Source organism: Amblyraja radiata, chromosome 1, assembly GCF_010909765.2.
Source record: "Amblyraja radiata isolate CabotCenter1 chromosome 1, sAmbRad1.1.pri, whole genome shotgun sequence".
Taxonomy (NCBI): Eukaryota; Metazoa; Chordata; class Chondrichthyes; order Rajiformes; family Rajidae; genus Amblyraja; species Amblyraja radiata.
Window position 1 is genome coordinate 71,595,821 of NC_045956.1, and position 24,278 is coordinate 71,620,098.

Below are 24,278 nucleotides of genomic sequence, written 5' to 3' on the forward strand. Positions count from 1 at the left end.
TAACCATCAATGGAGTTTCACCTTATTTGAGCTCAGATCAGGTTGGTCTAGCCTGCTCACCAATGTACCTAGATGATACACTCTGTCCCCATGAAAGAAGAAATGTGCTTTCCTCATCCACTATTCCGTTCAGATACAGTCTGTCACATTATACTATTACAAACACAATAAATATAGACCAAGGAGGATGAAACAGCTATTTCTGTCTATTATGCAGTGGGTGGTGAATGTATGCTATAAATTGTCAAAGGAGGCTGTTAGTGCTGATTTAACGACTGCATAATTGGGCAGAGATAAACATCTGGAGGAAATAAGTGTTAAATATTTTGAGGAGAAAGGTGTAAGATAAAATATTTACATTACAACTTCCTAGACAGACATCAGTATTTTTTGTAGTTCTATACAACCCCATTTTCCTTGTCTCCCAGTTGCATGTGAGCAGCAAATCATAGGCACAGCTCAAATCAGTGAAATTGCCCAGAAATTCAGTTGCATAAAGCTGTAGTTTTCAGAGTAATGTCAATGATTTTTTTTTTACTATGGCTGGGTCAAAATACAACCATAAATCCAGGTGCTTTGGTGTCAGATTGATCTTAATCGTCCTTGCAGTCTAATGCTATTTCAATATCAGGGGTGCAAGGAATGATGATATTCCCCATGAAACCAAATTCTGGAGCATTATATGAAATATGAATCATGGTTGTCAAGAGCGACTCTTAGGACAACAGCATCTTACCAGTATAGAAGGAACTGTAGATGCTGGTTTAGACCGAAGATAGGCACAAAAATGCTGGAGTAACTCAGCGGGACAGGTAGCACTCTGGCGAGAAGGAATGGGTGACGTTTCAGGTCGAGACCCATCTTCAGACTAGTCAGGGGAAAGGGAAACAAGAGATATAGACAGTGATGTAAAGATATATAGAATAAATGAATTAAAGATATGCAAAAAAGTAGCAATGATAAAGGGAACAGGCCATAGTTAGCTGTTTGCTAGGTGAGAACGAGAACCTGGTGCGACTTGGGTGGGAGAGGGATGGAGAGAGAGGTAGTGCAGGGGTTACCTGAAGGTAGATAATTCAATATTCATACCACTGGGTTGTAAGGTGCCTGAGCAAAATATGAGGTGCTGTTCCTCTAATTTGCGATTAGCTTCACTGACGGAGGAGGCCCAGAACAGAAATGTCTATGTGGGAATGGGAAGGGGAATTAAAGTGTTTGGCTACCGGGAGATCAGGTTCGTCCAAGCAGACTGTTCAGCGAAACGATCGTCCATCTACAGAGGTACGTTGGGTCTCACCAATGTATGTCCACATCTTGAACAACTGATACAGTAGATGATGTTGGTGGAGGTGCAAGTGAACCTACTCCTAACCTGAAAGGACAGTTGGGGTACCTGGACATAGTGGATGGAGGACGTATAGGGACAAGTGTTGCATCTCCTGCGGATGCAGAGGAAGGTACCTGGGGAAGGAGTGGTTTGGGTGGAAATGGATGAGTTAACCAGAGACTTGCGAAGGGAACGGTCTCTTAAGAGGCGGAAAGGGGTAGAGATGGGAAGATGTTACTCGTGGTGGGATCCCATTGGAGCTGGTGAAAATGTCAGAGGACTATGTGTTGTATGCGATGGCTGATGGAGTGAAAGGTAAGGACTCGGTAAGGAAGGGAAACATTTCTCCTCAGTACTCCACAGCTCTGTTGCGACTAGGGGGAGGGGGAGCTGTGGAGTACTGAGGAGAAATGTTTCCCTTCCTCATCCATGATGGAAGAGTGGCGCCATATCGATGTCCTGGTATGGAACACCGCATCTTGGGCGCAAATGCGGCGTAGACATAGGAATTAGGGGTAGGTGATAGTCCTTGCAGGAAGCAGGGAGGGAAGAAGTATAGGCAAGATAATTGTGGGTTTATAATAGACGTCAGTCGATAGTCTATGTCCTGTGATGGAGACGGTGAAATCAAGAAGGGGGAGGGATGTATCGGAGATGGTCCATGTGAATTTAAGTGCAAGATGGAAATTGGTGGTAAAGTTAATAAAGTCCATGAGTTCTGCATGGATGCAGGAGGTAGGACTGATGCAGTCGTCAATGTAACGGAGATAGCGTTCGGGGATAGGGCCAGTGTACGCCTGGACCAGGGATTGTTCAACGTACCCGACAAAGAGGCAGGCATAGCTGGGGCCCAGCACAGAGTCAAACTAGGATGCCTGTTACATAATAAATTATTCTGTGGCTCCTTACCTGCACCACACCTATCTCTCCCAACATACCTACACCCTATCCCCATATTTCCTCCCAATCTTCCATCTTTGCTCCATGACCCCCAAATCCATCCCCACTGATGAGGGTCTCGACCCTACATGTACTGTGCATCTCCCCACCCACTGTTTCTCCAGCATTTTATTTTTGTTCCCAATTCCCATAACTGTCCAGAACACCAAGTGCTGATTTTGCCAATTTCTCCACATCACAATTCCAGCCAGTGGCTTCCCACACCCCCTACAACACTTGATATTTATTACATCCTGATTTCCCTCCAGCCCAATGCACCCTCCCCAGTTTACTATCACTTTACCCGGTACTTGTCTCCCCCAATCCATCACATCACCAAATGCAGTTATTTTGCTGATATCCCCCCCCCCCCCCCCTCCACTATACCCCACTAACAACACTGACCACCAAGCTTGTCCCAATCCTTGAATGCACCAAGTGCTAGTCTTCTCCTCCAGCCTCAATCCCAAATATTATGACATTAATCTTTGGCCACATAACCAAATTCATTAAACATTTTGAAATATTCAGATCATATTCCTCCACTTGACTTCCCACATAAACCTTTTGTTTCTCTCTAATGTGAAATAAAATTGAATTTAACTTTCTACGTCCTTTCTACCTTGGTAATCCAGAAATTTGAATATTTTTTACATTCATAATTTATTATGGTCTGTATCATTTCCACTACCCTTGTGTATTTTTGTTCATACAGTGACCCCAGCTGGACACTGGTGCTTTACATATGAATATCCATATGGTCTATTATGCTGAAATTATATTCTGTAGATCAGTTTATACAACAGAGCATATATGTTGTTGCAGCTTCTGGTGACTATAAGCTAAACTTAACCTGTGGAGTTACTGGTGTGTTTAGCAAGTCCATTGTAACTGTTGTGCATTTGAGAAAGCATCCTCTAGCACACAGCGATCCTCAGCAAACACAGCTGTGCAGATATTTTATTATTAATTCTGCCTTCTACTGGGAGTGTATAATTTCACTGTTATTTCTGGGAAGACATAATTATTGTGTTGGCAGCATAACCAGGTCTCGAAGTGTAAAGCTGCAGCGATTGAGAGGAGGAGAGCACGGGTACGCAATAGGACTGAGAGTGTAACTATTTAATTTGTTCGTGAGGGAGAGAAAGGTCGAGGAGGAAAGATTTCAGACAAAGCATGATTTAGGTCAGCTGAGGGTAGCTAATAATTGGGAAATGCAGGTAGGCTTGGAAGGAAAGCTTGGTGTTCTGCAGCAAAGAATTAGTACTAGTTCGAGGGCAGATACAGTGTTATGGTGAAAATTAGTAGTTAGTTTTATAGAACTGGCGGTGCCTTGGGAAAACTCAGTGGATGAGGCCAATGAACGGAAAAAGCTTAGATATGTATATTTGGCAGCAGAAATTGAGCAGCAAGGATGGAGAGCAAATGGTTGTCCAGTTGAGGTGTGTTATAGAGGTTTCATAGCACAATCGACCTTTTTGGAAAGCTAGGAATTTGCGGGCAGAGTTTGCCGCAAGCCGTAAAGGAGATGTCAGAGGCAACAGAGTAAGACTTGATGGATTTGTTGGAGAAGAAACTGTGTCAGTTGGGGTTAGAAAGTAAATGTGCAACACGAGGTATTCCTTCCGCTTTGGTACGTGAGGTTGCTAAGAATGGCACCACGGTTGTTTGATGGAGGGTTAGGATAAGTGTAGGACAGGATACGAGTGTTTAGCATTTGTTTGAGCGTTGAATCAATCATCTGTAGTTTATTTAACTGTAGATATTTACATAGTTAACTGCTTGGTAATGCATACTGGTACCATGGGTGATGAGAGGGGGCTGGTTCTGGAACCCAGAACTAACTGTTGAGCCTTCCAGATGTGTTATGGGCCTAACACAATGAAACACCATTGAATGGAGGTGTCCACTTGATAAACCCATTCACACACTGGTTTTTGCACGCCAACTTTTTGTAGTCCCATAGTTTAATTGTGTAAAGGCATTTTAGGTTCTAAGGTATTAAATGTAAGAAACATTTGCCCATAAATTTGTTTGTTCCTTTCCTGTTCAAATCTGACTGTCCAAGCTGGTGAAGTTCTCATTATATCAGTGTAATAAGGTCCTCACGAGCTATTTTAACTGGGGACCTTAAAGGTGGCTTAGAGATTACAGATTGAAGAACAGAAAGAAATCAGGTAGTTTTGGGAAATATTTTAAAGATTCCCTTGTGGGGCAATGGGATGCATTGCTCATCAAACCACCAAGCCACTTCACTCAACCTCTGAGAACACTCTCCCTGATTTTCCAGCAACAACACACTGCTTTCCTGTATTTTGGTCCCACCCACTGGCTGGCAGTAATTTATATTGGGCTCAGTCAAGATTTGCAGCTTAGATATAAAAACAAAGGTTTGGAAGTTTGACATTGTCCAAGTTCATAAAGTCATAAGGTCATAAGTGATAGGAGTAAAATTAGGCCATTCGGCCCATCAAGTCTACTCCGCCATTCAATCATGGTTGATCTATCTCTCCCAACCACATTATCCTGCCTTCTCCCCATAACCTCTGACACCAGGTTACGCTGATTTGCTGGTTCCAACATTTCAGCCCAACCAGCCATAGCAATTGCTGCGCTATCCACTTCAGGCCTTATGCACTCTTTTGATGTCACTCACTCCACTATTGGTAGCCACACTTTCAACTATTTGGTCCTAAGCACAAAAAAAGCTTTTCTGACATTTTGGAACTGTTTCCTTTCAGTGGTTCCCTTAAACCTGTTCCTGCTGTTGTAGTTCTTTTTGTAATTGGATAGACAATTATTTTTTCAAATTCTGATTATAATAAAATCACATTAAGATGGGGTGGGAGATTGTAATCTTCACGTGGTCCACCCTGTTTCGACGAATGCAATCAACCTGGCGTGGAGAAACAGAAGATCAAACAGAACAAGTTGTCTTACAACTTCAGGCTGTGCATGCCATACGCAAGAAAAATACATTAAGATATTGCATTAATTTAAAAGTGCCAATTTTTGTTGTTGCATAAAGACACACTTCAAAAGTTATATCTGTCAGTTTTTATTTTATTTTCAAATAGAAAAACACTTTTATCTTAATTTCAGTTATGAATTACCAGCTGCAATAGCAGGCAGCCAAAACATACTGCAGCAGGATCTGAGGCATATCTTCAGAAGGGAATGAACAAACAATATTTTGGATCAGGATACTTGGTGAGTTGGAGGGAAGATAGCTGGCAGAAAGATGAAAGGAGAAGGCGTGGGCAAGGAGGGGTATATTGGCAGATGAGACAGATGGAGATGATAACCAAGGTTGGAAGTGCCAAGCGGAGAAGACAAAAGGGTACAAATGGTGCAGTCTGATAAGGTAGGAAGGTGCGGAGTGAAAGCTTGAATCAGAGGGATGGATGGTGGGCAGAAGAGAAAGAGTGTAGAAATGGAGGGAGGGATGGTGGCTAGAAGGAAATAAGGTGCAGAACCAGAGGAAGAGAAGGTGGGTGGAAGCAAAAAGGATGGGGACAGGTGGTGGAAGGAGACAGGGAGTAGAACCAAAGGGAGGGATGGTGGATTGTCCCATCCCTTCCTCTCACCTCTTCCTATCTGCTATCTCCCTTCAGAATGAAGAAAGGTGCTGACCCAAATATCCGCCTGTCCATTTCCCTCCATAGATGCTGCCTGACCCACCGAGTTCCTCCAGCAGTTTGTTTTTTTTTGCTCACGATTCTAGCATCTGCAGTCTTTTGCTTCTCCATAACAGACAGCCAATTTGCCTCTAGTCTTGTGCCAGAACCTCTCCGTAACAAGCTACAAGGACTGACCTTGCAGGACTTGGCTGCCAATCTTTGTTTCCATTCCTATGAAGGATCATTATTCTCCTGTTTGGTGCTTCTCCAACAGGTGGCTCAGATTGGAAAATGTTTTTTTTTGCGGAGTTCTGAGTATGATCTACATTGTGCCAGTTATGTCATTCACCAAACACTACCTCTTTGATTTCAATATATGGAAAATGGCAGATTGAATATATGCCATTCAGACAAATATTACTCTTTGAATAATGGTTAATCTTGAAAAAATCTCTGTAAGTTAATCAAATTTAGCAATTCTTAAAATAAACCTGTCGTAATTCAAAAGAAAGTAACAGTTTTGCAGCATCTAATTGACCAATTTATTTCAGAAAACTGGAGCGTGAAAATCCATTGTACAGTTTAAACATCTTCTCAGCAGTCCGTTTGTATTGGTTGCAGAAATAGTAACAGTTATATTTTTATTTCTTAATTTTAGCTTCCTTATTGCCCTTATTGTGGCTTTAAATTGTGATTGAAATTTATACTTGATGAAGGTAATATTATGGTTCTTAGTGCGTAATGGAGTATATTTAAAACTATTTACCTGTCCAGCTGTTATTTGATTTGACCAATCCAACAGGCTTCCCCAACTTAGAAAGGACTTTAGGAACACATCAGTAACTTAAGGGCCTGTCTCACTTACGCGTCATTGGCTCGCAAATTATGCGACCTCGTGGTCGCTTGAGGCGTACGGGCACCGTATGGCCGCGCGGGGCCGGCCCCACTTAGAAGCGCGGAGGGGTATGGAGTTGTGCGGGGCTGGTGCCGACATCGCGCGGGGCTCCGAAATTCTTGTAGTGAACTAAATCTTCACGCGCCGACGGCCTGTCGTGGAACTGACGGCCAAAGTGGGACAGGCCCAAGACCCTGGCGGGACGCAACGTCTCACCTTCAACAGGAGCAGAAGCAGGCAAACGATCGCTGAACTCGGCCTGGGGCTCACGGCCGTTACGGTCCGGATCCGCCCCCACTTCTTCTCCCCGAGCGGGGCCAAGAAAATTTAAGATAGACACAAAATGTGGGAGTAACTCAGCGGGACCGGCAGCATCTCTGGAGAGAAGCAATGGGTGACGTTTCGTGTCAAGACCCTTCTTTTCAGACTGACGAAGAGTCTCGACACGAAACGTCACCCATTGCTTCTCTCCAGAGATGCTGCCGGTCCCGCTGAGTTACTCCAGCTTTGTGTCCATCTTCAAATGACGTCACGCGCTCCAGACGGCTGTGCGTACGCATGTAGTCGAGCCCGACCTTCGCTCGACCGTCTCGGCTCAACGCGACCACGAGGTCGCGTAATTTGCATGCCAAGGATACATAAGTGGGACAGGCCCTTTAGCAAGCACAGGTGTGGGACATCTGGCTTCAACATTATTTGCATAATGGCAGCCAATTAGTTGAAGCTTTCAAAGATGACAAACTTTGTAATAAGATCAGAGTTTTGTTCAAATACTGGCATCTTTCCTCCCTAGATTTCGAAAACATTTTCAACAACAAAGCCATTCAGCACGTCATTGGTCTACTACAGATGCACACCTATTTACTTAAGGAAAAATGATGCTGGTCTTCTGCGACTGTCCTATCCATCAAAAAGCTATTACAAATCGTGAAATAGTGTATGTAAAGGGAGTGCATTTAGCAGCATCCAGTGGTGAGAGATTACTCATGTATCATCCCTCAGACCCTGTGCAAGTCAGGCCTTAATTGAGTTTCAGACTTGCAGATTAAAAGGCAAAAATAAAGAATCTTGTAGAAGTATTGTTTTAAAGTTTTATTAGCCTCATAATTTCTTTACTTTGGGTAGCTTTGAATTCTGTTCCTGTTCTCATATTTTTGGAAGCGATGAAACTGTTGAATTATGATTAGGGTCTCAAGTTTTGGTCTACAATATATTGAATTGAATATTGTTACCAGTGAGTTAAATATCCAAATTCATAGAAGTAAGGTGGAGAATTTGGTGGACAATTTAGAGAAAATATTCACCATTAGGTGGTAGAGATTTGGAACCCACTCTCTGAAAGAGTAATAAAGGCAGAACTGATCAAGTCATTTAAAACGTTTGGATCTGCACTAGAAGTGCTACAACTTTCTAAATTATAGCTCAGGAGCTGGAAAGTGGGATTAGTTTGAAGTGGTCATCTTTGGCCTGCAAGAACATGATAGCTCAATGACCTCCTTCTGTGGCATACATTTCACTGCCATGATGAATGGTCATTCTCCAGTACTTAGACTCAAGTTCAATGTCTGTCAAGTATCTACACTCATGCTTTTGGCATCCCAGATATAGCCATGTTGCTTCTGACCAATAGTGACAAATGCAAAGTGGGCAAACTCTGCATGTTGTTTGGCCCTCAATGTAAATGGATAAGACCCCAGTTGCAGGTGGATAAACTGGCAATACAGAGATAGGTAATGTCATTAAAGGAAATGTTAGTCTACTGGGCTTCATAATGGATGTCCAGATAACATTGCATTTTCACCATTAGCAGATACTATTACATTTGAATGAATGTGTTGCTCTCTGAGTCCATATTCGTTCGCTGTGACATTTTCTGTTTAAGTTTCAATAGTTCCAACTTCTGCAGTCATTTCTTCTTCTTGCTGAAACTTTAAAGAAAATATCGTATTTGAAAATGCACAAAATAGCTCTTACATAAGCTGGTGTGGGAAAAGAAGAAGGAAGCATCCCTTGAGGAAAAGGCTGGTGTGGGAAAAGAAGAAGGAAGCATTCCTTGGTTTGCTTTATATTGTTTTATTGGAACAAAAGCATAATCTTGAGGTATAGCAGACAGATTCTGATAAATTTAATATTAACATGCTCAGCAGTAACACTTTTGACTTGAACAGAAAACCTGTCAATGGCATATTTAGGCGAATTCAGCCAGCTGGTTTTGTGCTGTTGCAAACAAAAATAAAAATAGTTTAATTTTAAAAGATACATCGATCAATTTTGAAGTAGACCCATATTTTCGAGCAAACTATGATCGTATATCATGATTTTTTTCAGATGAGCTAGTTGTCATCATAAATAAATCAACAGGTTAGCTGACTGGAATATCATTGAACACAGTGTACAATTTTCTTTGATGCTGTACATTTATGTATTTTTCATTTTTGCAGTTTTACACACTGAAGAAACAAATTGATAGGAAAGAAGTGCACAGAGAGTTGATAGGAGCTCACAGTTGCATAGCCCGTCGTTTCCAGGTGTACTTTTGAATCGTCTCATTAGTTTTGTGGTACTAATTTTCTGCTGTTATTTGTAATAGATCAAATAATCCGTTCTCTTTAAAAGTGGAAGAAAATGCCACTTTACATGAAGCCGAATCTGACATACACTGTATGCAGTTTAAGACAATGCAGTTATTGCTGTTTCATTCAGATTTTTGTGCCTTTCTCATTATGTTAATGAAAAATTCACATTTATTTTTTTCACACTTGGTAACTTTTATTCATGGCTGTATTTAAATGCTAATCCAGCAAGTGGATGGTAGAAGTTTATCCCATTAAAATTTGGAGTAACAACAGAGCTGCATTCACTGCTAGTCTGCTGGAAGCTATTCGGAACATTTGTATTTGTGTTTTGTCAGGTGCAAGTGCCTCACGGTAGGGTCAATGATGTATAACCACACTATTCAGGCACCAGCTCAAGAACATGTGCTAGATTCATAATGTTGTGGTTCTTTTACCCAACAATATTATAAAGATTCTATTATGCAATTGATCAGTAATTCATTTGTAATTATACATTTTATTTTCTTTAGAAAACAAAACTTCTTTAATTTCTGCAATGTGTGCAATTTAAATTAATCTTTAAAAGACACAATATTTTAGCACAATACCTGCTGCTAGTAATGAGATTTGCCCTTCCCTTCGCTAATATTAAGGGAAGGACCTTTGCTAACAAACTACCAGGTAAAATGCCCAGAAATAGTCTGACCAAGTCAACATCATCAAGTTGCAGATAGAACTTGGAGTGGAATTGGATTCATACGTTACCATATCTTTTTTGACTGAGCAGTCAAATAAGGTGAACTGATATGGGACTACTTTTATGTTTCCCTTATGCCAGAGTCTGAGAACATGTATCTGTTCTCCTTAATAAGATGTGTTAGACCTTAAAGCTATTATTTTGTTTTCGCAAAGGCAAGAAAACGAAGTAGTTCAATCTTAACAATCTAGACTGCTTGAACTTCAGGCAAGAAAACTCATTGATGTATTTACTTGGTAATGGAGGAGATAATTTTTCATTTAGCTAGCACTTCCTTTGGCATAATTCTGCTCTCTTACTGTTTCTTGGAAGGGGACAGATAGTGCACGTTTGTAAGCTCTACGAGCATTAACCATTGAGTTAACCTGCTAGAGGATGGGTTTTTACTTTAAAAAAATATATGTTATTGCTAGAAATTGGGGCAAAGATTTTAGTGGGTCAAAGCACAGGATGGCATCCTGCAGTACTCTGATGGTGCAGTTGGTCTGATGATGGTTTTGTGTAAAATGTATGATAAGTACTAGTTACATTAGCCAGGTTGTGTAGGCATATGTCCAGCACTGCAGCTGATAACTTGAGCCAGATGTGCAGCTGGGCCTGGTTGCTGTGAATAGGCCAAGAATGCAGCCAGGATCAGGATCCGGAGTCAGGAGGGAAGCATTGGATATGGATTCCTGTGCCTGAGCCCCCACAAGTGCACGAGCTTGCCTGCGTGTACAAGTGTATCACCAATGAGTGAACATTAATATCCCTGCTGTCTGCAGTTGTCTTCATTTCGTTTAGTTCAGTTTAGTTTATTGTCACAAGTACTGAGGTACAATGAAAATATTTTGTTGTGTTCTAACCAGTCAATGGCAAGACGATACATGATTACAATCGAGTCATCCACAGTGCACAAATACATGGTAAAGGGAATAACGTGAATGACGTTTAGTGCAAAACAAAGTCCAGTAAAGTCTGATCAAAGGTAGTCCGAGGGTCTCCAATGTTGTAGATAGTAGCTCAGGACTGCCCTCCAGTTGTTGGTCGGATGGTTCAATGCCTAATAACAGCGGGGAAGAAACTGTCCCTAAATTTGGATGTGTGCATTTTCACACTTCTGTACCTCTTGCCTGATGGAAGGAGGAAGAAGAGGGAGTGGCTGGGGTGCGACTCATGCTTGATTATGCTGTTGGCCTTGCCGAGGCAGCGTGAGGTGTAAATGGAATGGAGGTTGGTTTGTGTGATGGTCTGGGCTGCGTCCACAATTCTCTACAATTTCTTGCGATCTTGGATGGAGCTGTTCCCAAACCATGCTGTGACGCACCCAGATAAAATGCTTTCTATGGTGCATCTGTAGAAGTTGGTGAGAGTTGTTAAGGACATGCCGAACTTCCTAAGCCTTCTAAACTCTGCTCTCTTGGCCATTGCTACAACACGGGTGAGTCCAGAATAGGTTGCTGGTGATATTTACACCTAGGAATTTGAAGCTTTCAAGCATCTGCACTTTGATGCCTTCAATGCAAACCGAGGTATGTGTACCGCTTCGCTTCCTGAAGTCAATCACTATGTCTTGCTGACATTGAGAGAAAGGTTGTTGTCTCAACACCAGGCCTCGAGGTTCTCAATCTCCTTCTTGTGCTGCGTCTCAACATTGTTTGATATCGGGCCCACAAAGATGGTGTTGTCTGAGAATTTGTAAATTGATTTGGATTTGTACTTGGCTACAGTCGTGGGTATACATGGAGTAAAGCAGGGGGATGAGAATGCATCTTTGCTGAGCACCAATGTTGAGGATTATCATAGAGGATGATTTGTCCCCTATCCTCATTGACTGGGGTCTGTTGATCAGGAAGTCAGAAATGAGTGCTGACTCCAAGTTCTGCAAGTTTGGTGATGAGCATGGATGGGATAATGGTGTTAAAAGCAGAGCTGTAGCCTATGAATAGGAATGTGATGCAGGTGTCTCTCTTATCCAGGTGCTCCAGTTATGGGTGTAGGGCCAGAGAGATGGCATCATCCATGTTGTGGTGGTAGGCAAACTGCAGTGGGTCAAAGCTGCTTGGTAGACTGGATTTAATGCATTCAATAACTTGCCTTTCAAAGTGGGAATCTTCGCCCCTCTTGCCACTGGATCAAGATTTGGGTCTGTCATGGCTACCCCATTATGAAAGACACCAAGCATCAGGAAACATCTCCTACATGGATCTGGTATGTCAGGACACTTTTTGACATACCCACTGGTTACTGAACATTTTTATAATATCATAGGAGATAAACTTAAAAGTAGGACCTCAACGGTAATAATCTCTGGATTACTGCCAGTGCCACGAGCTAGTCAGAGTAGAAATAGGAAGATATTGCAGATGAATACGTGGCTTGAAAAATGGTGCAAGGGGGAGGGATTCAAATTTCTAGGGCATTGGAACCAGTTCTGGGGGAGGTGGGACCAGTACAAACAGGACGGTCTGCACCTGGGCTGGAATGGAACCAATGTCCTTGGGGGAGTGTTTGCTAGTGCTGTCGGGGAGGATTTAAACTAATGTGGCAGGAGGATGTGTGCATGAGCACAGAGACAGAGGGGTGTAAAATGAGGGTAGAAGCAATAGGTAGCAAGGTGAAAAGTAAAAGTGCAGGCAGACAAATCCAGGGCAAAAATCAAAAAGGGCCATTTTTCAACATAATTGTATAAGGGTGTTGTAAAAACAAGCCTGAAGGCTTTGTGTGTCAATGCAAGGATCATTCGTAATAAGTCAAGTCAAGTCAAGTCAAGTTTATTTGTCACATACACATACGAGATGTGCAGTGAAATGAAAGTGGCAATGCTCGCGGACTTTTGTGCAAAAGACAAACAATCAAACAACCAAACAACTATAAACACAATCATAACACACATATTCTTTTACATAATAAATAATGGAAGGAAAAACGTTCAGTAGAGTTAGTCCCTGGTGAGATAGGCGTTTAAAGTCCGAATGGCCTCTGGGAAGAAACTCCTCAACCTCTCCATTCTCACCGTATGGCAACGGAGGCGTTTTCCTGACCGTAGCAGCCGGAACTGTCCGTTGCAGGGGTGGAAGGGGTCTCTCATGATATTGTTGGCTCTGGAGTTGCACCTCCTGATGTATAGTTCCTGCAGGGGGGCGTGAAGTTCCCATAGTGCGTTCGGCCGAACGCACTACTCTCTGCAGAGCCTTCTTGTCCTTGGCAGAGCAATTCCCAAACCAGATGGTAATGTTCCCGGACAAGATGTTTTCCACCGCCGCTGCGTAGAAGCACTGGAGGATCCTCGGAGACACTCTGAATTTCCTCAATTGCTTGAGGTGGTAAAGGCGCTGCCTTGCCTTACTCACGAGTGCTGAGGCGTGTGATGCCCATGTCATATCCTCGGAGATGTGGACTCCCAGATATTTAAAACAGTTCACCCTATCCACAGGATCCCCATTTATCCTCAATGGAGTGTACGTCCTCGGATGATCTGCCCTCCTAAAGTCCATGATCAGCTCCTTCGTTTTTTTGATGTTCAAGAGGAGGCTGTTATCCTGGCACCAGAGTGCTAGACCAGCCACCTCCTCCCGGTAGGCCTTCTCGTCGTTGTCTGAGATCAGGCCCACCACCACAGTGTCATCAGCAAACTTAATTATTGAGTTGGAGCTGAACCTAGCCACACAGCCATGTGTGTACAGGGAGTACAATAGGGGGCTGAGGACGCAACCCTGGGGCGATCCTGTGCTCAGGGTGAGTGACTTCGATGTATTCCCTCCCATCTTGACTACCTGGGGCCTGGCGGTGAGAAAGTCCAGGACCCAGGCACATAGGGAGGTGTTGAGCCCCAATTCCATTAGCCTCCCGGCCAGTCTGGTGGGGACTATCGTGTTGAAGGCTGAACTGTAGTCTATGAACAGCATCCTCACGTAGCCCCCCTTCTGGCTGTCCAGATGGGAGAGAGCGGTGTGCAAGACCTGGGAGACCGCATCGTCCGTGGATCTGTTCGGACGGTATGCGAACTGCAACGGGTCCGAATAAGGTGGATGAGCTGAATGTGCAGATAGTTATTAATGAATATGATATAGTTGGGACCACGGAGACATGGCTCCAGGGTGACCAAGGCTGGGAGCTGGACATCCAGGGATATTCAATATTCAGGAGGGATAGACAGAAAGGAAAAGGAGGTGGAGTAGCGTTGCTGGTTAGAGAGGAGATTAACGCAATAGAAAGGAAGGACATTAGCTTGGAGGATGTGCAATCGATATGGGTAGAGCTGCGAAACACTAAGGGGCAGAAAACGTTAGTGGGAGTTGTGTACAGGCCACCTAACAGTAGTAGTGGAGTTGGAGATGGCATCAAACAGGAAATTAGAAATGTGTGCAACAAAGGTAAAACAGTTATAATGGGTGACTTCAATCTACATATAGATTGGGTGAATCAAATTGGCAGGGATGCTGAGGAAGAGGATTTCTTAGCATGTATGCGGGATAGTTTTCAAAACCAACACGTAAAGGAACCAATGAGAGAGCAGGCTATTCTAGACTGGGTATTGAGTAATGAGGAAGGGTTAGTTAGCAGTCTTGTTGTGCGTGGCCCCTTGGGCAAGAGCGACCATAATATAGTTGAGTTCTTCATTGGGATGGAGAGTGACATTGTTAATTCAGAAACAAGGGTCCAGAACTTAAAGAAAGGGAACTTTGAGGGTATGAGACGTGAATTGGCCAAGATAGACTGGTAATTGATTCTTAAAGGGTTGACGGTGGATATGCAATGGAAGGCATTTAAAGACTGCATGGATGAACTACAACAATTGTTCATCCCAGTTTGGCAAAAGAATAAATCAGGGAAGGTAGTGCATCCGTGGATAACAAGGGAAATCAGGGATAGTATCAAATCAAAAGATGAAGCATACAAATTAGCCAGAAAAAGCAGCCTACCAGGGGACTGGGAGAAATTCAGTCCAGCAGAGGAGGACAAAGGGCTTAATTAGGAAAGGGGAAATAGATTATGAAAGAAAACTGGCAGGGAACATAAAAACTGACTGCAAAAGTTTTTATACATATGTGAAGAGAAAAAGATTAGTTAAAACAAATGTAGGTCCCTTGCAGTCAGAAACAGGCAAATTAATAATGGGGAACAAGGACATGGCAGACCAATTGAATAACTACTTTGGTTCTGTCTTCACTAAGGAAGACATAAATAATCTGCCGGAAATAGCAGGGGACCGGGGGTCAAATGAGATGGAGGAACTGAGTGAAATCCAGGTTAGCCAGGAAGTGGTGTTAGGTAAATTGAATGGATTAAAGGCCGATAAATCCCCAGGGCCAGATAAGTTGCACCCCAGAGTACTTAAGGAAGTAGCCCCAGAAATAGTGGATGCATTAGTGATAATTTTTTTAAACTCTTTAGATTCTGGAGTAGTTCTGAGGATTGGAGGGTAGCTAATGTAACCCCACTTTTTAAAAAGGGAGGGAGAGAGAAAACGGGGAATTACAGACCAGTTAGTCTAACATCGGTAGTGGGGAAACTGCTAGAGTCAGTTATTAAAGATGGGATAGCAGCACATTTGGAAAGTGGTGAATTCATTGGACAAAGTCAGCATGGATTTATGAAAGGTAAATCATGTCTGACGAATCTTATAGAATTTTTCGAGGATGTAACTAGTAGAGTGGATAAGGGATGACCAGTGGATGTGTTATATCTGGACTTTCAGAAGGCTTTCAACAAGGTCCCACATAAGAGATTAGTATGCAAACTTAAAGCACACGGTATTGTGGGTTCAGTATTGATGTGGATAGAGAACTGGCTGGCAGACAGGATGCAAAGAGTTGGAGTAAACGGGTCCTTTTCAGAATGGCAGGCAGTGACTAGTGAGGTACCGCAAGGCTCAGTGCTGGGACCCCAGCTATTCACAATATATATTAATGATCTGGATGAGGGAATTGAATGCAACATTTCCAAGTTTGCAGATGACACGAAGCTGGGGGGCAGTGTAAAGCGGCCTTTTCACGGGGCGAGTTGACGCAAGATGTCATCAGAGTGAAGTGGTCGTGGTCCAGCACGAGTCTCGCACGATATAACGGCAGTAGATAAAGAGTTCCCACGGTACTCGGCATTTCTGCTATTTGTGCGAGTGACTTGTCCGTTTCCCGAGCTTTCCCGTTAAATCTTGAATGAACATCGTGAACTACACGTGACACAAATGATGTAACTTTTTTTTTCACACACTATATATATCCTCCCTTGGTTGAATTGGCTCATTTGGAGACACATTTTACTGTGTATGTGGGAGACACAGATGGACTGAGCACAGTACCTCGGTCTTACTGTGTGTGGGAGAGGGGGAGAAAGAGACGTACACTCACAGAGGCAGAGTCTCTCAGCCTGTGTAAGAGGGAGGGAGAGAGAGAGAGAGGCACACACAAGGTGGATGTGAAATCTCACCTGCCTGTTTCAGTGACAGACATCCGCCGTCAGTAAATGAAGACACCCCCATCTGTCTCCCCCTCCTCTCCCTCGACTCCCCCACCTTTCTCTCCCAACTCCAGTCCCGTCCCGACCCCCTGGGAAACTGAATAGAGCAACAGTCAACTGCTGCCTGTGCGCTGATATGACAATAAAGGCTACTTTACTTTACTGAGTTAAAGAGTTCCCACGGTAGACTGTAAAACTGGGACCCTGGTTCTGGACTCCCCCAACACCGGAACCCTTCTTCAGACAGCCTAATCGGAATTGAGTCTGAAGATGTGTCTCGTCCCGAAACATCAGCTTTTTTTCTCCAGAGATGCTGCTTGACTCGCTGAGTTACTCCAGCTTTTTGTGTCTGTCTTCGGTTTAAACCAGCATGTACAGTTCACTCCTTACACGGGTCTCTGTACAACATTGATTGGTAGCGTTCCGGACCCCTGGACCCGAGGACTCCGACCTGTATCTCTCAAAGAAGTACATGTGAAAAATTTCTCACGGACCATAAAAATGCGTAACCTTTCAGTAAAGTCCCTTTTAAAGTCCCTTTTAAAGATTATAGTTATTTTCTTGAATCTCATTAACATAACTCATGAATAAGTTGATGTCCATATGCGGATGCAAATCTTTATTTTTATTTATTTTTAAAATTCAATCCCACATAAGATAATTTTTACTCACCTTCTGTTCCCTCTGTCCAGCTTCCGGGTTCACCGTTCGCAGGAGTTCCCACGGTACCCGCAAGAGTTATTACGGATATCGCACTGGCCACTACGTTCATATAATGTTGCAATACTCAACCACAAGTGCACAAGTCAATCTTGGAGAAATTCAAACTTTCTTGAATTTTCTCCCGAGTGACCAAGTTACACGATGACCTGCCGTTAGTGCTGCGGTGGTCCACGGTGGTCCACGAATGCCGCACTGTTATCGCACGAGGTTCCCACGGTGTTAAACTCCGGTTAACTCTTGCGTCAAGTCGCCCCGTGAAAAGGCCGCTTTAGCTGTGAGGAAGATGCTAGGAGGCTGCAAGGTGACTTGGATAGGTTGGGTGAGTGGGCAAATGCATGGCAGATGCAGTATAATGTGGATCAATGTGATGTTATCCACTTTGGTGGCAAAAACAGGAAAGTAGACTATTATCTGAATGGTGGCCGAGTAGGAAAAGGGGAGATGCAACGAGACCTGGGTGTCATGCTACACCAGTCATTGTGAAAGTAGGCATGCAGGTGCAGCAGGCAGTGAAGAATGCGAATGGTATGTTAGCATTCATAGCAAAAGGATTTGAGTATAAGAGCAGGGAGGTTCTACTGTGTAAACTTTCCTCTGGAATTGCAAAACAGGAATAGGAATATCATCTTAATGGAATGAGCTTTCCCATCAAGAATGAGCTAGTCCAGTGTCTGTCAACTATGCTGCAGGATTAGTAAATGCCTTAAGGGCCTGCCCCACTATGGCGACCTAATTTGCAAGTTTAGAAGAGTTTGCGCTCGCCACAAACTCATAGCATAGTCGACATGTGGTCCTAGGAGGTCACTGTAACTCTCCTTCATGCTCGAGAGAGGTTCCCTCATACTCGCGGCCTCAGTTTGGTCGAGGAAAATGTTTCAATGTGCTGAAAAATTTTCCGCAAGTAAAAATTGATCGGCATGGTTCTTTTGAACTCGTAGTGCAGTGGTAGTGGGGTCGCTATGTAGTTATAAGGAGTTGAGGTAGCCGTAGGCAATCTCCTTTGCTGACCGGGCATTTTAATTGGCTTATTGGGGGAAAAAAAAGTAAGCACGAGTTTTCAGAACCAAGGAAAACTGATCGGTAATGTTAAATGACCGCGAAACTTTATTAAAGGTTTTCTGGCTTCTAAAAAGTGTCTCTACTCCTTCTCCCCCACTTCTCTCCTCTTTCTCCTCCCTCCACCCCCACTCCCCCCCCCCCCCCCGTGCAGTGGTAGTTTAGCTTCCTTACAGCGCTTGCAGCGTCAGAGACCCAGGTTCGATCCCGAATACAGCTGTAGGGAGTTTGTACATTCTCCCTGTGACCTTCTTGTGTTTTCCGCGAGATCTTCGGTTTCCTGCCACACTCCAAAGACGTACAGCTTTGTAGGTTAATTGGCTTGGGTTTGTATACTTGGTATTAGTTTAATTGGTCCTAGTGTGTGTAGGATAGGGTTAATGTGCGGGGATCATGTTCAGTGCGGACTTGGGGGGCAGAAGGACCTGTTTCTCTGAACTAAACTAAACTCCAGAGCCAAGGTGTGCAATCTATATATAACTCCAGAGCCAAAGCTGCCCAAACCACAATACCGAGCTGCAACTTGCAGGCACAATTTGCATTCACATGTGTTTGCAGACTAAACTATGAACCATCGTTATTTTTTCAAGCAGAGGATGGTGGGTACATGAAATGTACTGCCAGAGGAAGTAGTCGAGGCATGAACAATAACAACATTTAGAAGATATTTGGACAGGTACATGGATGGGAAAGGTTTGTGGCCAAACATGAGCATATGGTACGAGATTAAATGGGTCATCTTGGTTTGCTCAAGGACTCAAGGGCCTGTTACCGTGCTATTGCAATCTGATTATGACAACATCTGAAACATTTGCCTCTGCTATGCAACACTTTTCTTCAATAGTAAAGAGCAGTACCTCAAACATCATGGACCAATTCTCGCATCTTAACGCAAGGTTTTAGTGAAGGCAGTCATTGATGGGGAAATTCAACTTCATCTTCTATGTGGCAGCAAATACTTTAGTTTATTTGTGGAAAAGGGTGTTTGACGACCTCAAACCAAGAGAAGGCACACACCACCTCTCAAATTAGCACCACCTGGCACATCAAACATCTCAGAACGCACTAAATCAGAGTGGAAGCAAGTCATCCTAGATCTTGAGGGACTTCATAAAAAAAACGATATTTAGTATTTGCTTACATCGAGCAATATCCTTTTGTAAATATCTGAGCACATCTTTACATTTATAAATGTCTGAGCGCACCTTTAACGACAGATAATAATGTGAAAAGCATGGGAAAATTGCGGATCCGTTTGTGTTCAACAATTCCGGATCATCCTCAGGGCTATATAAAGATAAATGATTCAACAATATGCCAAAACAAGGAGATGCCAGTTTATGACATAATTGCAATTTTTAACTACAAACACTATCCATTTGTAAATGCCACTGTGTAATGTATCAGTGTAATTTGTCACCTGATGCTAGCCTTTAAACACTAGTCGCATATCATAAATATGAATTCACGGTTTGACAATTAATTAACGATAGGTTTTAATCAGTGATGTTCCTTGCCATTGCTCAAGAAGGAGCTAATTTTGTCAGAGGGATTGAGGGATTATGGGGTGAAAGTTGGAAGTGGATATTGAATTTGGATGATATGCATGTTTATATTATCGAGTAGCGACAGGTTCTCCTGCTCCTTTCTTCTATATTTCTGCCTTTAGTTTTATCATTATTGCACCTGTCTGAATTAAATGATCAGAAAACAGAGAAGAACAATCTGTACCTAAGAACAAAAGCCCATCCAATTTACTGTCAGGTTAATAAAGTATTCAAACTTACTTGCCCATTTAGCCTTACTCTGCTGTTTTCAGAGATTTTAATAATGCCATATAAGTCTGTTTTGCTTTGTTCATTTTTCACACTCTATACTGATTTTGGTGGAAAAAATATCCACATCCGATTTCCCTGGTTTTCCGCTGTGACATTAGCAGAAACCTTCCAGAATTAGTGTGTGATTGTTAAGATCCTTTCTCTTGGAGTTGAGGTAATTTTCCTCCAATGTTATGTTGTGTGTGGGGAAACTGATTCATTGATATCTGTTTTAGTCTGATTAAAAGGAAATTGCGATTAAACAAGGAATATGGATGTAGTGATCTCACCAGATATGCTGTCATTTACTTAACACATTTATCTCTGAGGAAGTAAAGAAGAATTTCCTATGAGGGTGAAGTTTAAATTGTTTTGGTTTACAACATTATATTATGAGCGCACCCAAGGAATTGCATCCAAATTCTCAACGTGGTCCTGTGCCATAAAAATCAGAATAGGTATTATACCAAATTGTATTTGCAGGATTATTGACAAGGAATCAGAAATTTGATACAGCTTATTTTATAAAACATTTGTTTGTGAAATCATAATTTTACTAGTATTAAGGATGTGCTTAGAATTGGCTTCATGCATATAATCCCTTATTTCCGCTGGTCAGCTTCCTATTTCTGCTGCCAACGCAGCCAGCATATTTTTTTTTGTCTTTAGTTAAACAGGCTGAATTCACTAACCTAAATAAGAGGTATAATGAAAAGGGTCAGACTTCTATGAGACACAAAATTTGAAAACATTTTGGAAGACTTCAGTTACAGTCTCCCTGCTGAGTTTGACGTTATCAATTATTCCTTCCATTCTCCCTCATTCAACCATGGAAGGAATTTTAAACTAACTTATTCAGTGAGAAACTAACGTTATCAGATGTGTTGCCAACTGTGCCGGCATCGAATTTTAAGTTCAATAGAAACAATTTCATTGTATTTACCTACCCAGCAAATGGATTAGCTCAAAATTACTCTTCAGTATTCTATTCTAATCATATTTTGTCAATCTAATATGCCTTACTATTACATTGTATTTAAACCCTCCACTTCATACTGTGTGACTATTTTTTCCCCCAGTAAGCAGCCTTCTCTGAATTATGTCTGTCTTCTCTCCTCATTTTACATGTAGCATCAGAGTCCCATCATTTATTACAATATTTGTGTCTTCTGAATTATCTTCTCATTGCATCTTTTTTCCACCTCTTTTAATGCTTTCAAACGACCCTTGCACACATTTTCCTTTGGTTGTACCTTCAATCTCCTTGCCATATTTCATGCTTATACATTTTTTTCCATCTAGTTTCTTGGTTTTTCATGATAAAATATTTTAAGAGAAATTTCTCATTGTTCTTCTGAAGGTGTCCTAAGATGTCAAAGTAATTGTGGTGTTTTCTTGCATGTTAACTAATTCTCTGATACATTTGCTACCTTTAAATTCCTGGATTTCTTTAAGTCACCATATCAAATAACAGCAATCACTGGTTATTAAGATTTCCAACACAAAAGTGCTTTATAGAGTACTTTAAGCAACAAAACCACTTCACAATCTTCACATTAGATTGGAAACATTGTATAGAATAGCAGAAAGCAGAGATAAATAATTCATTATTGATTTTTACTGGTCACACGTAGTAATTTGTGCACACAATTTTGTAAATTTAGTCATCTCTTATTACTACAGACCTTGTTTGCACTATATATGTTAAATTAACTTGATCAAAAAGCCATATTGTATGAAATATGCTAACAATGAGGCTGTAAAGTTCCAACATAAATTTGCTATTTCCTTCCCTTAGCATAATGTTTGTATAAATTGCCAAAATTATAATTTTGACCTTTTTTAAAAATAATCTGTGTGGCACGCTTTGTTTTCCCTTGCAAGTTGAAATTGGAGATGATAATATATTAAAGCAATGATTAGGTCCAGTTTATGTCACTGGACTCCAATCTTCAATTGGACCATATATTTAGAATATTTTGAACCAGCCTATTTTAAATAGGGTAATCTTTAAAACATTGCAACTATATGGGTAAATTAAGCACTTAATAAAGCATTTTCAAAAGGACATTCTGTTGAAGCCAATTGGAAGAAAATATGTCTTGTGCAACTTAACCAAAGTAGGGACAGATACATAAATAGCCAGACACATAAATTTGTACTTGGAGTACTGCATGTTCTCACCGTGTCCCTGAATTGATAGGTATATCATTTTAGATTAGTTTCACAGGAATGGGTTGACAGAATTCTTTGAAGCAAATGTTTTAAAATGCCATTTATCCTCTTCTTGCAGAGTATTGGCAAGTGCAGGAAAAGAGTTGAAAGATAATTTCTTGATAGCACTGGCAGAGCGAGAGGAAGACAACCGCAGTGGGAAAACAAGTGTGAGTACACAATCAAGATCTTAACTTGCATTTAGTTTCTTTATCTGTTGGAAAAAAAACTGTACAAGATTTGGCATGCATACAAACACGTGAATTAAGCGAAGTGAGTTTGGCTACTCTTGAGATCATGCTCAACTCTTCATTCTAATGTACCCACAAATACCTTTCATCCTTTTGCTTATTGTATTTATCAATCTCTGCCTTAAAAATGTTTAAAGTCTCTGTCCCCACTATCCTTTGAGAAAGAGAGTTGTTAATTCTAGGTTCTCCCACAAGAGGGAACATCCTCTCCATATCACTGTTATCAAGATCGCTTTGGACATGTTGCAATTAAGTTGCCTCCTCAGCCCCTGTCCCACTTAGATTTTTTCGGCAACTAGGCTGTCGCCACATGGTCGCGGGATGATACCTGTATGGTCGTGAGTAGTTTCCTCAAGACGCCTAAAGAGTCGTAACGTTTTTCTGGTCGCCACTGGATTTTGAAATGTTCAAAACTTTTCGGCAACTGTGAGCTTGACGTAGCTTGTCTTCGCCTGTCGTGGGTGCTGTCATAGCTTGTCGCCAGGATGAAGCAGGTTGTCGCCAGGTGATGTTGGTTGTCGCCGGGTGCTGACTTTGGTGAATTCCATTGGCAACTACCTACGTCAACCGGCGACAGGTACTGGCGACTGAATTGTCTTCAGTTGGCTTCAGTTGTCGTCGACAAAGTCGTTGTTGGTCGTAGCTTGTCACAGGTGGACGTGGGTTGACATTGGTTGTCGTAGGTTGTCGCCTGTGTTGTCGTAGGTTGTCGTAGGTGTGGTCGTAGGTAGACGTCCTAATGGGTTACCGGTTGTCGGTAACTTACCGTAGCTTGATGTCGACTAGGTGGTAGGTTGTCGTAAACATTGTCATAGGGGAGGGGGGGTCCAGTCGCTGCTTTTTCGGTGACCTGCTATGACTGTTACAGTCGCCGGCAGTCGCCGAAAAAATCGCCTAAGTGGGACAAGCCTTTTACTCTTCTAAACTCCAACATTGCAAGCCTAGTCTGTCAAATCTTTCCACACAAGACAACTGGCCCATTCCAACTAATGTTCAGTTTTTATAGTTGCCCTGTGCCCAGGTTCAATCCTGATCTCCGGTGCTGTCTGTGTGAAGGTTTGCATGTTCTTCCTGAGACTGCATGTGTTTCAATAGACAATAGATAGACAATAGACAATAGGTGCAGGATTAGGCCATTTGGCCCTTTGAGCCAGCACCGCCATTCAATGTGATCATGGCTGATCATCCCCAATCACTACCCCGTTCCTGCCTTCTTCCCATATCCCCTGACTACGCTAAATAGTATTTTGGTATTATCCTTAGTATTTTGGTCACATACTAAAAAGAGAGTGGGTTCGAATGTAAATTGCCCCTAGTATGTCAATAGGTGATAGAATCTGGGGTAAATGTGTGAGAATAGAATGTGTTAGGATTGGACTAGTATAAAAATGAGAGCTTGTTAATCATTGCAGATTCATGGGCTGCAAGGTCATGCACTTTGTACTGCAAGAGTCTGCCACATCTCACCATTCAGATAAATGCCGCTTCTTCATTTTTCCTGCCAGAACAGATAATTTTGCATTTACCCACATTCTAAACCACCCAATTAATCCCTCTACATTCCCTTGTAGCCTCCCTGTCTTCTCTGCAGCTTACTTTTCCTACCTATTTTATCATCAAACATTTAGTGTAAATTAGACTAAGTGGGACCCGTTGGGTCCCTGTCGCACGAGAGGTCTGGTC

General features: G+C 42.3%; 1 protein-coding gene across 1 annotated transcript in view; it reads left to right on the forward strand.

Annotated features, from left to right (window-relative positions):
* The window catches only part of cfap299 (cilia and flagella associated protein 299), a 713,772-nt gene that overhangs the window by 249,327 nt on the left and 440,167 nt on the right, over nucleotides 1-24,278 (forward strand). Inside the window, exon 3 of the mRNA XM_033024019.1 lies at nucleotides 22,424-22,514. Coding sequence (XP_032879910.1) covers nucleotides 22,424-22,514 — 91 coding nt within the window. The remainder of the gene's footprint in view (nucleotides 1-22,423; nucleotides 22,515-24,278) is intronic.